Genomic DNA, 14849 nt, shown 5'->3' with positions numbered 1-14849 from the left:
AGAAGAGAACAGATTGTGAATGTCCTTGATTCAGGACCAGGGAAGCTGGGCAATTTTAGGGTAAATATCTCCTCCTCCTCTTCCTCTTTTTCCTTTTCCTCCTCCTCCTCCTTCTCCTCCAACCCTGATGGCTTTTGTCCTAGCGCCAGCACATGTATTAATAACAAAAGGAAACTTATTATGGGGGGTGACTTCTGTTGTGAATAACAAATGCGAAGCCCCCCACGCAGGCAGCAGCTCCCTGCGCCCAGCTGGGCGGGACTGAGCAGCGGCGCTGAAAATGGCTCATCTCCTCTCTGATTTTTCTTTTGCAGAAGTGGCGGCATGGAGGCTCTCGCCAGTCAGATGGGGAATGGGCGCGAAGGAAGCTCCTCCCCAAACTCCAAGCAGGAGCTGCAGCCTTACTCGGGCTCCAATACCCTTAAGCCCAACCAGGTCGGCGAGACGTCCTTATACGGGGTCCCCATCGTCTCCCTGGTCATCGACGGCCAGGAGCGCCTGTGCTTGGCGCAAATCTCGAACACGCTGCTGAAGAACTACAGCTACAATGAGATCCACAATCGGCGGGTGGCCCTGGGCATCACGTGTGTGCAGTGCACCCCGGTTCAGCTGGAGATCCTGCGCCGGGCCGGGGCTATGCCCATCTCGTCGCGCCGCTGTGGCATGATCACAAAGCGCGAGGCAGAACGGCTCTGCAAGTCCTTTCTTGGAGAGCATAAGCCGCCCAAGCTTCCCGAAAACTTTGCCTTCGACGTGGTGCACGAGTGCGCCTGGGGCTCCCGAGGCAGCTTCATTCCTGCGCGCTACAACAGTTCTCGCGCCAAGTGCATCAAGTGCGGCTACTGCAGCATGTACTTCTCTCCCAACAAGTTCATCTTCCACTCTCACCGCACTCCGGAGGCCAAGTACACTCAGCCCGATGCGGCCAACTTCAACTCGTGGCGCCGCCACCTCAAGCTCAGCGACAAGACGGCCACGGACGAGCTGAGTCACGCGTGGGAGGACGTCAAGGCTATGTTCAACGGTGGAACCCGTAAACGAACATTCTCCCTGCACGGCGGCGGCGGCGGCGGCAGCGGCACCGGGGGCCCCGGAAAAGGAGTGGCCGGTGGTGGAGGGGGCGGCCCAGGCTGTGGAGGAGACCTTCCCCCTGGACCACCGCCCCACAAAAGCCTTCGCTGCGCTGCCGATGATGACCCTACGGGGCCACCTGGGCCACCGCCGCCCCCTCACCCGCAACGGGGCTTGGGCCTGTCTGGAGGAGGCGGTGGTGGCCCTGGAGGCGGCAGTGGGACCGGAGTTCGCAGCTACCCAGTGATCCCTGTACCCAGTAAGGGCTTTGGCCTTCTACAGAAGCTGCCACCACCTCTCTTCCCGCATCCTTACGGCTTCCCCACAGCTTTCGGCTTGTGCCCCAAGAAGGATGACCCAGTACTGGGCGGGGGTGATCCCAAGGGCGCTGGCGGGGCAGGTGCGGGTGGAGGCGCAGGAGGGGCCGGAGGCGGCGGAGGACATTTACCCCCAGGGGCCGGGGCTGGACCAGGCGGAGGTACTATGTTCTGGGGTCACCAGCCAGCTGGGGCAGCCAAGGATGCGGCTGCAGTGGCTGCAGCCGCCGCGGCTGCCACGGTCTATCCGACCTTTCCTATGTTCTGGCCAGCGGCGGGCAGCCTACCTGTGCCACCCTACCCAGCTCAGAGCCAGGCCAAGGCCGTGGCAGCGGCGGTTGCGGCAGCAGCGGCCGCAGCAGCAGCTGCGGCTGGAAACGGTGGAGCCGGAGGTCCAGGAGGTGCGGGCGGAACAGGAGGCCCAGGCGGAGGCCCAGTTCCCCCTGGAGGAGCCGAGCCCCTGGAGGTGGTGGGAGAACCGGTCAAGGAAGGTGGCCTCGGAGGTGAAGAGCGGTGCCCCAGCGCGCTGTCCCGCGGACCTGGGGACGAGGACGGAGTAGAAGAACCACTGCCTCCGTCATTGGGTCCCCTTCCCCTGGCGCCACCCCAAGCCCCTCCACCCCACCAGGCCCGCAAGGGTAGCTATGTGTCTGCCTTTCGACCCGTGGTAAAAGACGCCGAGAGCATAGCCAAGTTATACGGCACTACCCGGGAGGCCTATGGGGCTGGGGCTGGGGCTGCCCGCGGCCCAGGGGGTAGCGGCGCTGGAGGCTACTTGAGTCCGGACTTCCTGAGCGAGGGAAGCTCTAGCTACCGCTCAGCCTCGCCCGACGTCGACACGGGAGATGAGCCCGAGGTGGACGTGGAGTCCAATCGCTTCCCCGACGACGAGGAAGCGGAACCTGAGGAGGAGGCCGATCCGGGTCAGTCAGTCGGAGGAGGCGGCCCTGACGGGGACTTGACTACCCCACTTCCCACCGGAGTCTCTTCCTCCTCCTCTGCCACCTCCTCCTCAGGAGACTGCCCAGCAGATTCATCCGATGGTGGCAGTCCCCACCATCGCCGGCGTCACGTGCCGCAGCCGAGTGGCCGGCCGGGTTTCGGAGCGGCTGAGGAAACAGGGAGACGCTCGGATGGGAGTCCAGAAAACGGAAATTACGAGATGCGGGAAGCCTGCGGGGCTCTGGGAGGCTCGGTTCCAGGCCCTGGCCCTGGCCCGGGCAAGGTGAGCCCCTTCTAATTTTCTTTCTCTTGAGATTCAGCCTACAAAGGAGTGGGGGCGGGGGAACCAAGTGGTGCCACGGTATGATGGGCCAAGCAAAGCCTCCATCACCTTAGTGTTTAGTCATCACCTTGGTGTTTAGTCAGGTTTTTGCTCGTACCCCAAACCTCAAATCAGTGTGTGGTGGAACTATATTCCGTGTTGTGGATACACCTCGACTGTCTAGGCACTCTAGTCACGCAAAGTGAGTAGATTTCGTAGCTGGACGTCCCATAACCATTGGGCTTTTGATCTCATTTGATCTCTCAAGTCCCAGGAGAAAGTTCCTCTCCTCTTCCCACTTTTTGCACGATCCCCTCCAACTGTTCATGGGGTCCCGTGGAACAAAATTCCCACAAAAATTCCTGTTGCTGTTGTATACAGTCGTTGTAACCCGGAATATTACAAGTCACATTTCCAAGATTTCGCAGTTCTTGAGTGATAATTACGTTTTCTATGGAATGCAATTTTATTTCTACATTTCATAGTACGTTTGTAAAAACAGAAATACACCCTGACAGAGACTGAGACAGAATACAGCATGTTCTCTGACCTTTCAGTGGTCCTGTGTACTTGAAATAACAGAGAACACGTATAAAACTACCATTGAAATGAAACAAGTAGATAAATTGGAGTGGGTTTCCTCAATTCCTGGTTTGAGGTGGTCTAGTGGTGCACTTGCACCCGATTGTTGGATTCATAAAAGTGAAAGAAAACAGAAGGGGAAAAATTCCTCAGATCACTCCTGTCACCCTGAGACGCGGCTTGAGCAATTGGAAAGGTGGGAGGTAGCTCGTATTCCATGTTACAACTTGACTACCAATTTCCGAAACGTGTATCCAATAGATTTTTATTCCTTGGACAGAAAGCGGCTTGAGGGAAGTTTAGAAAGAACAATGACCTAAACGATGGGCGGTTGCTTGGTGGGGGAAGAAAGGAAAGAAGAGCTTCTCGACGTAGTTGGGTGACTGGGGAATGTTCTCAGTTGTGTGTGTGTGTGTGTGCACGCGCACACGTGTACGTGTGATTATGTATGCATGTATACATGCGTAGGGGTATGTGTGATTTTCCTAACTTTGTGTTGGGGCCCAATCGACTATACTTGAGCATCAAACAAGGCTTAGGATCATATGATATTTTTAAAGTGATTCGAACACCTGTATATTTACATACAAATAATTAACCTATTAGGACTTCTTTCATGCGGGGGTTTCGGGAGGAGAGGAAAGGGAAGGGAAGAGGAGAAATTATGGAAAATCAGACGGTTGAATCTGTGGGGGCTGTGAGCTTTGAAAAGCTCTTGGCCTCTGCGGCTGAATTTTTAATTCAGGTAATTTTCTCTAGAGCACTAATTATATTTAATACAAACCTATTGTGTTAAGTCTCGGAGGCCGTTTGGCCTCTTCGTCTGCGTCATTTAGACCGCGAGGGTGGTCATTATACTCTCGCAGAGGGACTCTGGGCCCCTCCCCTTCTTGTTCCATCCCCCTTCTGTTTGCACACAGACTAGTCCCTCCCTTCACCTGGTCCCCCTCCCCCAATTGAATCTTGTTGGAGCGTCTCCTTTCCCTGACCCAAAAGGTTGTCAGAGGGTCCTCAGGGCTGGAACAAACCGCCGCCCTAATTGCATCTGATTTCTCCTGTCCGCTTTGCAGGTGTATGCGCAGGAAAGAGACGAGCACTTGCAGACCCTGAAGAGCTCTTCGGCGCTGGGAACGGCGGCCACTTACCTTTGCAACCCAGAGGCAAATGGTAAAGGTGGCCCTTTCTCCCTTCTTCCCTACTCGAGACACTTCGCTGAAATAGTCGGAGAAGAGGAGAATATGATAATAGAAATGAGAGGGAGAGAAAGAACCCCAACAATTTAAACTGTACTAAATTAAAAGACTCTTTCCCCCTTCCCTTCTCATTAGTATGCATTCAGTTCAGTTCTAAACACTGGTTTCCATTTTGACTCCTTTCTTTAACTTCATCCACCCATTCAGGGCTATTTATTGGGCACTTATAATGTAAAGTTAGGAGCAGCTTCTTTGAGTGGATCTGTCTGGAGGAAGCATTGTAGTTGGTTGTTTGAGATGCGTGTGATCATCTACACTGTACAGTGGTTGACGGGAATAAAATTGAACAGGAAACATTTTAGTGATATCTGTGTGTATATCATATGCAACATGTTACACACACACACACACACACATATATGTACACGAGACACAAGATAGCTTAGTGGATATGGAGCCAGCATCAAAGGCAGAAAGATCTGGGTTTACCTAATCTCTCAATGCTAGGGAAACATTTAACGTTGCAAATTACAGAGAAATTGCCATCCTGAAAGGATAAGGTATTTCCCACTAGGGAGCTCTCTACTCAATGAAATTACAAGTCCAGTCCTTACCCCCCATATGAGGGTGATCAGAGAATTTTAGGGCAGGAAAGTACCAAAGGTTCTTTATCATTTGTTTTTTTTTTTTCATTGACTCCTTTGGTGAACTATGAGTTCCTCAGAATAATGCTTTTAAATAATTCTAGTTAAAGATCAGTGAAAATAAAAATGGATTTTTTCTCCTCTACCTACAAGGCAGGACTTTTTTGGAATCCCTAATCTAATCCCTTCTATTTTTACCAAATCTGAGTTCTAAAGGAAAGTAGTCGTGTGTGTATGTGTGTATAGACAAAAAGAAGAAGGAAGGAAAAAGGGGGGGGGGAGCTCTTTCAAGGCAAACTTTCCTAGGTGTATTCTGTGCCTCAGTAGGCAGCAGTCCTGCCCATGCCTTTAATAGCAGTGTTGAATAGGCACTAGCCAATGATGGAAAAGGATATAGGAGAAACTAAAATTCATTTCTTCCCCTCTTCTCTCCCTCCCTGTTTCTCCTTCTCTTTCTCTCTCTCTCTCTCTCTCTCTCTCTCTCTCTCTCTCTCTCACACACACTCACACACACACACACACACACACACATACACACACACACACACGCTAGTGGCCCAGTATTTCTACTCAATGTAGGTCATTTGTCTCTGATGGGTTGGTTCTGTGGAATGGAGTTGGGGGAGGAAAGGAAGGTTTGCAAAAGAGTGAAGATTTACCCAAGGAAATGATTCCAGGGAGCCTAGCCAATCTTCCAAGAGCAGAGGGATTAGGCATCTCCCCTAAGAGGTCTTTAATAAGCACCCTATCCTTAATTATGTAATTAAGGATATATTCGATCATACTTTCATTGCTTGTACTTGAAAATCCCTTTATTCCTTTTAAGAGCCAGATAAAGAAGACAATCACTCCACCGCAGAGGATTTGGAGGCTAGGAAATCCTATCAAGACCAAAGGAGTGTCTCTCAGCCCAGTCCTGTAACCACAGACCGAGGTGAGTAAACCCCCACGTCTGCAGCAGCCTTCCCAGCTCTGTCTTCCTTGCTCCTCTACCGCTCCCATCTCTACCTCTTCCTGGAACTGGGAGGGAGGGATTGGAGCTGCCTCTGGGGAACTTCACCTGTGTACAGCTCTTACTGACTGCTTCGCGAGACTGCTGAAGGGCAGATACACATGATGGAGATATGGACATTGGAAAGGAAAAGGTTTTAAATCAACAGTAAGAAGCTGTCCCCTCCAGCTTCACATGGATAAATATTTAAATAACTTTGCCAGTCATGAGTCACTTTCTCTTCTGTTGTCCCGATTTCCCAAATCCCTCTCTACTCTGCCTACATTCCTCAGAATTCCATTTACTCCTAGGCTGTGCTGAGCAGTTCCAGTGAATGGGAGCCAGAAGTTAGGAAGGGGAAGGACAAAGAGAAGAGGAAAGGAATGGAGTTAAGTTTAGAAAGGAAGTTAAGAAAGAAAAAGAAATATGGGCACCGAGCCTGAAATGCAAGGGGCTTTTCATGCAGAAAGGTAGCCCAATGTCTTCTTGCCAGGCCTGGATATATGGAAACACATCAATAAAAATGATTAACCCTCTCCCTGGGGGAATTACTCAAGAGTATGAATCCACTCTTCTCCCTTCTACCTAATTCCCTCATGGGCAAAGAAGCGAGTTTAAGGCTGAGCATCCATATGGGTTGACTGAGGTGTTTCCAAGTAATTTACTCAACTCAAGACATTCTTGTCAAGCTGCTGACCTTCTGACTTGTTCTTGTGTCTGTCACAGAAGAAGGACTGACCTTGGATGTCACTGGAACTCCGATAGGTGAGAAAGACATCGAGAACCTCGCCAGAGGTGAGGGCTCTAAAACTTAAGTCTTCAGACACAGGAAGTCCACTTGAGTGAGTGAGTGAGTGTGTGTGTGTGTGTGTGTGTGTGTGTGTGTGTGTAGGCTGCTTGCTGAAAGCACTTTACCAAGTAGAAATCCCATTTCTTCCAGAATCTGCTGTATTAACCTAATAATATCTTAGACCTTATAGTCTGGGGTAAGAAAGGGCCAAAGTGAAGGTGATTCGAACAATCTTTCTGGAAACATAGGCCTGTAGATAATTAGAGTGGGTTAGTTTGAAGAACAAACAAAAGGACCTTCATCTACTTTAGATTTAGCTTTTACTTAAAAGCAGGTTAGGAATTTTTTTTCTCTCCTTTAGGATTTAGGATTTTCTGGGCCTTGATCCCACCTATTGTTTTTGGACTGAATTATCCTAATGACTATCCCCCATCTCCCCCTTTCTTTTCCTATAATAGAAAAGGTCTGGAAGGTTTAGAGAAGCAAAGAGTTAGAGAATGGGGTATGGAAGGGCTTCCTTTTGATTTTATACAAAGTTTCTGCCTCCTGTTAAAGAAGTTCTGTTAACCTTTCAAGGAGAAGTGTCAATAACATCCACCCGATAGGATATTTTCAATCTTCAAACTTTCTAAAAGGAATAGCTCTCGGGAGCTTCCAGGAGCCTTCCCCAGAAGTTGGGGTTAAAGATTCTTGGCAAAAACATAGAAGGCTATATCGATAAAGAGGGCCCCTGTTCCCTGCTCCCTGCCCCATTCTTTCCATCTCTTGCCTTCCAGCCAAAAGAAGGAAAAGTAGTCAAAATTTCTGGTTTCTCTGGAGACAAAGCTCTGCAGGGTAGAAACATGAGATAATGGATCTTTTAGTCTTGGCTCTATCATTGACCCATTCTGAATATGAACAAATCACTTTAACTCTCTTGCCTTCAGTTTGCTCACCTGAAAAAAATATTTCCAGTTTTTAAAATACCACAGTTCTGTAGGCAGGCAGAAAACCATATGGATGGATGCAACATTTATATAGGGAGGTAAGAAAATAGTCCTGAGGCCCCTTCACTTAAGTTTTAAGGACTGGGGCAAGAAGAGATGCATACAACTACATTAAGTCCATCACTCCTGGAAGCATGTTTCCTTTTAACATTCCAATTTTAGTTTTTAGAGGTCTGCTAAATGGGTGAGATTAATAGTGGGATATAAGATAGACCTAATCCTCTGAAAAGTGCAGTGGGTAGTGATTAGAGTAGGTCTAACCCTTTTCTGGATGTCCACTATACTCAATTTGGAAGTGACAAAAGGAAGGGGAAATTACTGATTAGCTGAGGTGACTAGAACCAGTTTCTCTAGAAGCCTGGTGTCTGGCTTGGAACATTGCTCCGATTCCTGCTCCCACCACCACCATCACCATCCTTCTATTGAGTACAAATGGGAAAAATAAGACAAGCCCAGTCTGCAAACATTGATCCCAAAGTCAAATGGGGATGGAAATAGTGTGGGGCAGGATTTTCCAGCAGTGGGGTATGGATATGACCCTGAGTGTGTAGAAGAACTTCAGAAAGCTTGGGATGGGGTTTAGGAGTCTGGGGCTCAGAGCTGTCCTGTCCAAAGACCTGCAAAGCCTTACCAAGTTGTTCCTCACAGGTGAACTGCAAAAACTGCTTCTGGAACAAATGGAGCTCAGGAAGAAATTGGAACGGGAATTCCAGAGCCTCAAAGGTATGTCCCTGATTACCCTACTCTCCCTGTCCTGTCTATTCTCCCTTCTTAATCTTTACTCTTCTTTCCTTTTTCTTCACATTCTTCCTCCTCTTCCACCCTCTTCCTTCCTCCTAAGACAAATCTAATTGCCTTCCTCTCCTCCTCCTGTCCTCCTCTTTCCTGCTCTCTGTCCCCACCTTTTTTAACCTACTTTCCCCTTCTCCCCTTCTTTTCTCCTTTCCTCTCACTTTTTTCTTCTTTCTTCCTCTTCCCTTCCTCATCCTTCTCCTCCCACAACTGTCTCAGGGTTGAAGGCTAATGTCCAAGTTAGTTGGGCTTCTCCACCAGGCCAATTGAGGCAAAGAACTGTCCCGATATGTTCTAGCCCATCCCTTCTCACCCCAATGCTCACAAACACATTTGCTGTCAGTTTGCCAAACACATTTTCTGGGTATCTCTGGAGGGCCACCAGCCTGAGTAAGGCATGCGGGGGTGGGGGACTGTACTTAACAGTTCTCACTTAATCAATTTGCACAGATAATTTTCAGGATCAGATGAAGAGGGAATTGGCCTATAGAGAAGAAATGGTACAACAGCTGCAAATTGTCAGAGGTAAGACTCGAGTCAGGTGAGCGCTTGCAAGAGGCCATAACTATCTCTTGTCTGGTAGGGGCTGTAATGTTAGTTCAGTCATTTGGATTTAAATTGAAGGTAATTTAACAATTATTTTTTTTATTTAATATCCTTTGTATACTCTGATTAGCCTCAGAATGGCAAGCAAGCCCAACAAACGGCTTGAAGGCATCATTACATGGAGTGATTGAACTTCTTATCGCGGCAATTTCCATGGTTTCTAAATTAAAAATCGAGGCGTAAAATTACCTGGGAAGTAATGCCTAAGTTTGCTTTAATTTTGGTTAGATCCATCTGCCTTTAAGCGCAATTCCCAACCATTACTTTCCTATACCATACTGCAGTCATAAGCTAGTGTGCTGCGGCTGTGTGTTTGTTTCCAACCCACAACTCCGAAGAGTTATCCCAACTAAACAGAGTCTGATGTGTTGGTAATGATGGGTGTGGAAGAATGGAGAACAACCAATTCGAATTCACTTCGGCACCAACCCTATCCCCATTCTTTTTCAGACACTTTGTGTAACGAATTAGACCAGGAAAGAAAGGCTCGTTATGCCATCCAGCAGAAATTAAAAGGTGAGGGGAGCATTCTGTCCCCTCCCACTGAAGCCTGAAGTTGGGGAACTGGGAGGAGGAGGAAGAAAGGATGGAAAGGGAGGAAGAAAGAAAGGAAGAGGGAGGGAGAAAGGCTGGCAGACTGATAAGTCTTGAGTCTGTCCAAATAGAAGGGAGGGGTTGGTGGAGGGGATAAATGAGGGATATTTGGGTATAGAGAAATGTATTTAGTTATAACTGGATTAAAAAAAATGTATAGCTACCGTTAGTAGACAGGTGAGATTCCCGAACTGAAGACTTGGGAGAAGGGAGGGGGAAAATGGAAAATCCTCTAGAGTGGGGTGTGGAGGGGAATAAGACTGGGCCCCTGGCCTGGGTTTGTCCCTTTCTAGAAGCCCATGATGCCCTGCACCACTTCTCCTGTAAGATGCTGACGCCGCGTCACTGCACAGGAAACTGCTCATTCAAGCCTCCGCTCCTGCCCTAGCCCAACCTAAAGCAGCCGAGCCGCGTGGACACACCTACAAAGCCATGCTCCTCCTCTGTAAATACGGGGCAGCAATCGAAAGAGAGAAACAAGCCATTTATACCAGACCGATGTAAATACTGCTCTCCGGACGCCCTCCTCCTCCATCTCCTAAGCCTCGGCCCACCCTTCCCCCTCTCCCCACATTTCCCCTTCGGTCCCTGGGATTCAGACTCAAGAGGTTCTAAGTGTAAATACCGCCTAAAACTAAGTTGAAATTCAGGGCATCGGACCACAAAAGTTTAACTGGACCAAAGGAAGAGGGGCAAGGAAAAAACAAACAAAAAAGAAACAAAACGAAACCCTCACCAACTATCCTGAAGGAGAACACGCGGTCCAACTGTACAGTAACTGACTGTCGATTGTGAATACGTTATCAACTTCCCGCCAGCGATGTTCCATGCGTGATCACTGTCTGATTGAAGTCCTAGCTACCTGTAATGTCCACTTCTTAAACTCTCGTTCCTAATGACAAAGTGGCTATGTGCAATGGATATAAATGTACTGTGATTCTCTTAGTACAGCATTTGGTTTAACTTAACCTTATTTATTTATGAAGTAATTTATTTTGCTGTTTTCCTCCTAGTCCCTACCTCCCTCCCCACTGAGTTTTGATCTTTGGGCTTTATTTAATTAATTTATTTTTAGTTGTAATTATTGATGTAACAGCACTTTAAAAGGGCGACCACCGACTCACGAGATGACAACCTTTCAACTTTGTTTTGGGAGACATTTCTGTATTAAGTGACTTTGGTTCTTTAATAAAAAGTCTCGATCATGGGGGCGCCGGAGGCGAGCGCTGATGAAAGGGCACGGGCGGGGAAGATTTCGATCAGGGTTTGGCAGTCAACGGATCTGTCCCTAAACTGAGGGAAACCTCGGAGAGGGACGTCGGGGTACCGAGTCTGCTTTGGAACCGAGGGATCTTGTCTCGTTAACGTCTTCATTTTTGCTAATAACTATTCTGAGTCCAGGAGGAAGGAAACTGGGGCAGAACCTGGGTCTCTCTGGATTGCTGCGCTCTCAGCCAACGCGTCCGGCAATAGCACAGTCTGTAGCCCAGGCTGCTCCCCATCCATCACACCGGAAGGAATCATTCATACTTCTCTCCCTACCCCCACCCCCCACCCCCGCCGCTCCCCTCCACACATACACACTCGCACACACAATACTCCCTCACTTTGAGAAGCTAAAGCACTGGGCAGTTTACGGTTATGTTTCAGTCGCCAGTCCCGGGCGGGCAGTGGAAAGACCAGGAGGGAGAGAAAGGGGACTTTCTTTAACTTCACCGCCAAGTGTCCTATCTCCTTGGTTTCTGGAACCCGGGAAAGTTGTCCGGGCACACCAGACCCCTCCCCAACTTTAGAGGTCTTGATTGCTTCAGACGTGGAGTCAGGTGAAGAGGGGGCCAGCAGCTGCGATGAACGCAGTCCGAGGACCGAGAGAAGGAAACTTAATCGGGTTCATTACCTCTCTTCTCTCTGTCCTTCCCCGCTTCTGGGTTTTGGAAGTTAGGCCTCCGGGAACAGCCTCTCTCCCTGCGGCGGAACTGACCCGGGTTCCCCGCGTTCTCCAGGAAAATGGGGGCGGGGGCTCCTCGGGTCGCTGGAAGGAGATTCTTTCTCCCTTCCTCCCCCAGTTCGTCATCCCCTCCCCCTTCTCCGGAGATCCAGGAGTTCATTAGTGGGCCATTTATATGCTTGTTTCACACATGAAAGTAAAACACTAATGAGCTCAGAGAGAGGTTTTTGGTGTGTTGGGGGTTTTTGTTTTGTTTGTTTTGTTTTCCCCCCGAAGGTGGTTTACACAGCTATTAGCCCTAAATACCTGTTTTTTAGCCCAGAATTATACGAACGAACAAAGCGGAGTGCTCTGAGCTCACCTCCAACCTTTACTGGAGTTAAAAGAGATGTTGTCCTACTCCACCCACTCCCCACCCCCACCCCCGGGATGGCTCCTTCCTTACTTCCTTCGCCAGATCTTTTCCCCAGACGGGTCCCGCTGGAGAGTGAGGACACGTTCATGGGGAAGTGAACTCTGGGGTGCTGGGTGAGGGAGAACAGTCTGGCGCACTAGGAAAATTCACCAAGTCCTTTTCTTGTGGTGGCCACAAGCCAGGTATTTAAAAGAAACCGTTTTGGTATCTCGTTACTAAACTGTTTTGCACGCAATCATAGTTCATATTCGCACAGCTCTTGTAAGATAATCAATATACTTTGAATATCTTACTTTGTAAGTTTTAAAATCTGATTTTTCTCTTCTTCTTGCCCACTAAAACCCCAAGTCCAATCATGTTGTCTAACACCCCCATCTCCTAGAAATGCTTCTGGAAAGGGGAGAACGGATTAAAAGATCCTGCTCAGTTTCATCTAAAAGAGCATTTATGATTCTTGAACATGAAATTATGGAGCAGGGGTGCACGTCTCAAGAAGAGGAGGATAAAAACAAGGATTCATGCTGGTAAACTTGATTAAGTTATGATAAATGCTGATAACCGGATAAAGAGAGATAGATTAAAACTTGCTAAAATTGCTCCTTTCGTAGCCGGACAGCCTGGGTTCCTGGGAAACAGACGAGCTGGTGATGTCATTCACCACTGACTGAGGCCTTTTCCAATTTCTTGCACGGATCCTGGCCCAGAAAGGCTTGAGTTTAAACCCAAGAAAATGGGGGTCTGAGTGGAGATAAGGCAAGAGGATCAGTTCCCATGGAGATTCCAGAGGTATGAAACTGGCTGGTGCTTGAAACCAGGGACAGTTCCAGGTCACCCTCAGAAAACTTAGCTGGCTTCTTCTGGACAATGCAAAGACTCCTGGGCCAGGAACACAATCCAAAGCCCTGAAGTCTGAATTGAAGCTAATAGTAAGACCTTGGGCAAATCTGTTTCTCTAGATTTAATTTGTTTTTCCTTACTAATAAGCTACGGATGAGGACTAAGGGATTCCTTCTAGCCTGGATGTTAACCTTCTTTGTATCCTGGGCCCCTTCTGCAGTCTGTGGAAGGCTATGGACTCTTCCTCAGAATTAGTTTTTTAAATGCATGAAACAAAATGCATCGGATTATAAAGAAAACCAATTATATTGAAATACAAATGTAATTTTTGTATTACATCCAAGTTCATGGACCCTTCGGAAATCTCTCCCTTTGTTTCTCCCTCCCTCACTATCTTTGCAGCCCTGATACAGATATATATAGATTTAGAACTGAAAAGGACCTTAGTGGTCACCTAGTCGTTTCCTCACTTTATAAATGAGGAAATTGAAGTCTATAGGGGTTGTTCGAGGTCATACAGGTAGGAAATAGGCAAGTCTGAATTTGAACTCAAAATCTGATTCCAAAACATGTTGTTTCCCACCACCACCAGTTTTTTTTCCCTTTAAGGATCCATTTCCTTCTTTTCTTGCACTGAATGCTTGGGTTTAGCATATTTCAGGGGTATTAATTATACACCCATCACCTTTCATCTTCAGCTTCTGCACCTTCTCCAGAGTCCCACACCTCCCTCCAGGGCAGGCTACTGGACCTTTGAGATCCCTCTAACACATTTATCCAATCATTGGACTTAAATCAAAAGAAAAGTTTTTTAGATTGAGGGTCCTGGAGCTTCAAAGGTTTGGGCTTCTTGTTGGGAATCTGGTGGGGCTGGGGAGAATCACACAGGTAACTACCCTCTAAATGTGGGAGTCCATAGGTGAGAGTCTATTATTTGGCTCACCTGCTAGTCTCTGAAAGTAGAGGGCTTATTTGCAGAAATCGGATTTATTTTCCTTCCTTCCTACTCCAATCCATCTTATCCCTACTTCCTTATGGCTATACCTACCTTACTGTACCAAAGTCAGTAAGAACTGGAGCTCAGATTTAAGTCTCTTTCCCTTCCCAAGGCTGGGAATTATGCATTCTTGGGTCTTACATCAGAGATGGAGTTATCTCACCTAAGTCTTAATCTCTGGCAAAGCCAGTTTTCCCCAAGGAAGTTATCAATTGTCTGGGCTGGAAGGGATTTTCATAGTTCAACCTTTTCTGTTCTTAGTGATGGGAAACTGAGGTTCAGAGAGGATTAATTATTTGTCCAACGGTACAAACCAGTTAATAATAGAACTGGGACCAAGACCCCCTCTCTAAGAATCTGATATTCCCTCTACAAACGAGAGAAATACTTCATTGCTTCAGTCTTTTTTTCATAATCCAGATGACTTGTGGACACTGTTAAAACCCAGCCCCCGGCCTCAAATCTTCCTGTGCTGTGATTGTCTTTATGCAGTCATGGCCTTTTTCAAACATTAATAACAAAACGATCGGCATTAATGTAATTATCAATAATTATACAAATGATTGCTGATTTCGAGGCTTGTAGCCATTTTAATTAGTTTTTCAGATTCTAATTAAGTTAAATGAAAAAACATTAATAGGGAAAATATGCTTTCCAAAAAAAAAAAAAAAAATCAAAAACCAAAAACAAAATAAACCAAGAGCATTAAGGATGAGAAAGTTTATTCCTCGCCACAATGCTGCCACCTTGCGACATTTTTCAGAAATTGCAACCAACGGAGCCGCCGGGTGAAGAAGAGGGATTTGGGGACTCGGCCTTCCA

The 14849-nt window shown here is 47.7% G+C and overlaps 1 protein-coding gene across 1 annotated transcript; it reads left to right on the top strand.

The window, feature by feature from the left end:
• Positions 1–318: 318 nt before the first annotated feature.
• Positions 319–10803, top strand: SKOR1 (SKI family transcriptional corepressor 1). Its single transcript, XM_051973950.1, has 8 exons — positions 319–2613; positions 4305–4401; positions 5898–6005; positions 6789–6857; positions 8487–8561; positions 9081–9155; positions 9687–9752; positions 10124–10803. Exons 1-8 carry the CDS (start codon positions 325–327, stop codon positions 10216–10218), a joined length of 2874 nt encoding a protein of 957 aa, XP_051829910.1. The 5' UTR covers positions 319–324; the 3' UTR covers positions 10219–10803.
• Positions 10804–14849: the final 4046 nt, after the last annotated feature.

Source organism: Antechinus flavipes, chromosome 2 (assembly GCF_016432865.1).
Source record: "Antechinus flavipes isolate AdamAnt ecotype Samford, QLD, Australia chromosome 2, AdamAnt_v2, whole genome shotgun sequence".
Lineage (NCBI taxonomy): Eukaryota > Metazoa > Chordata > Mammalia > Dasyuromorphia > Dasyuridae > Antechinus > Antechinus flavipes.
This window is presented reverse-complemented; position numbering and strand designations above follow the sequence as displayed.

Coding starts and splice junctions, on each gene's coding strand:
- SKOR1 (XM_051973950.1), top strand. CDS start 325: ATGGAGGCTCTCGCCAGTCAGATGGGGAATGGGCGCGAAGGAAGCTCC. Junction 6,858..8,486: donor CATCGAGAACCTCGCCAGAG/GTGAGGGCTCTA, acceptor TGTTCCTCACAG/GTGAACTGCAAAAACTGCTT. Junction 8,562..9,080: donor GGAATTCCAGAGCCTCAAAG/GTATGTCCCTGA, acceptor CAATTTGCACAG/ATAATTTTCAGGATCAGATG.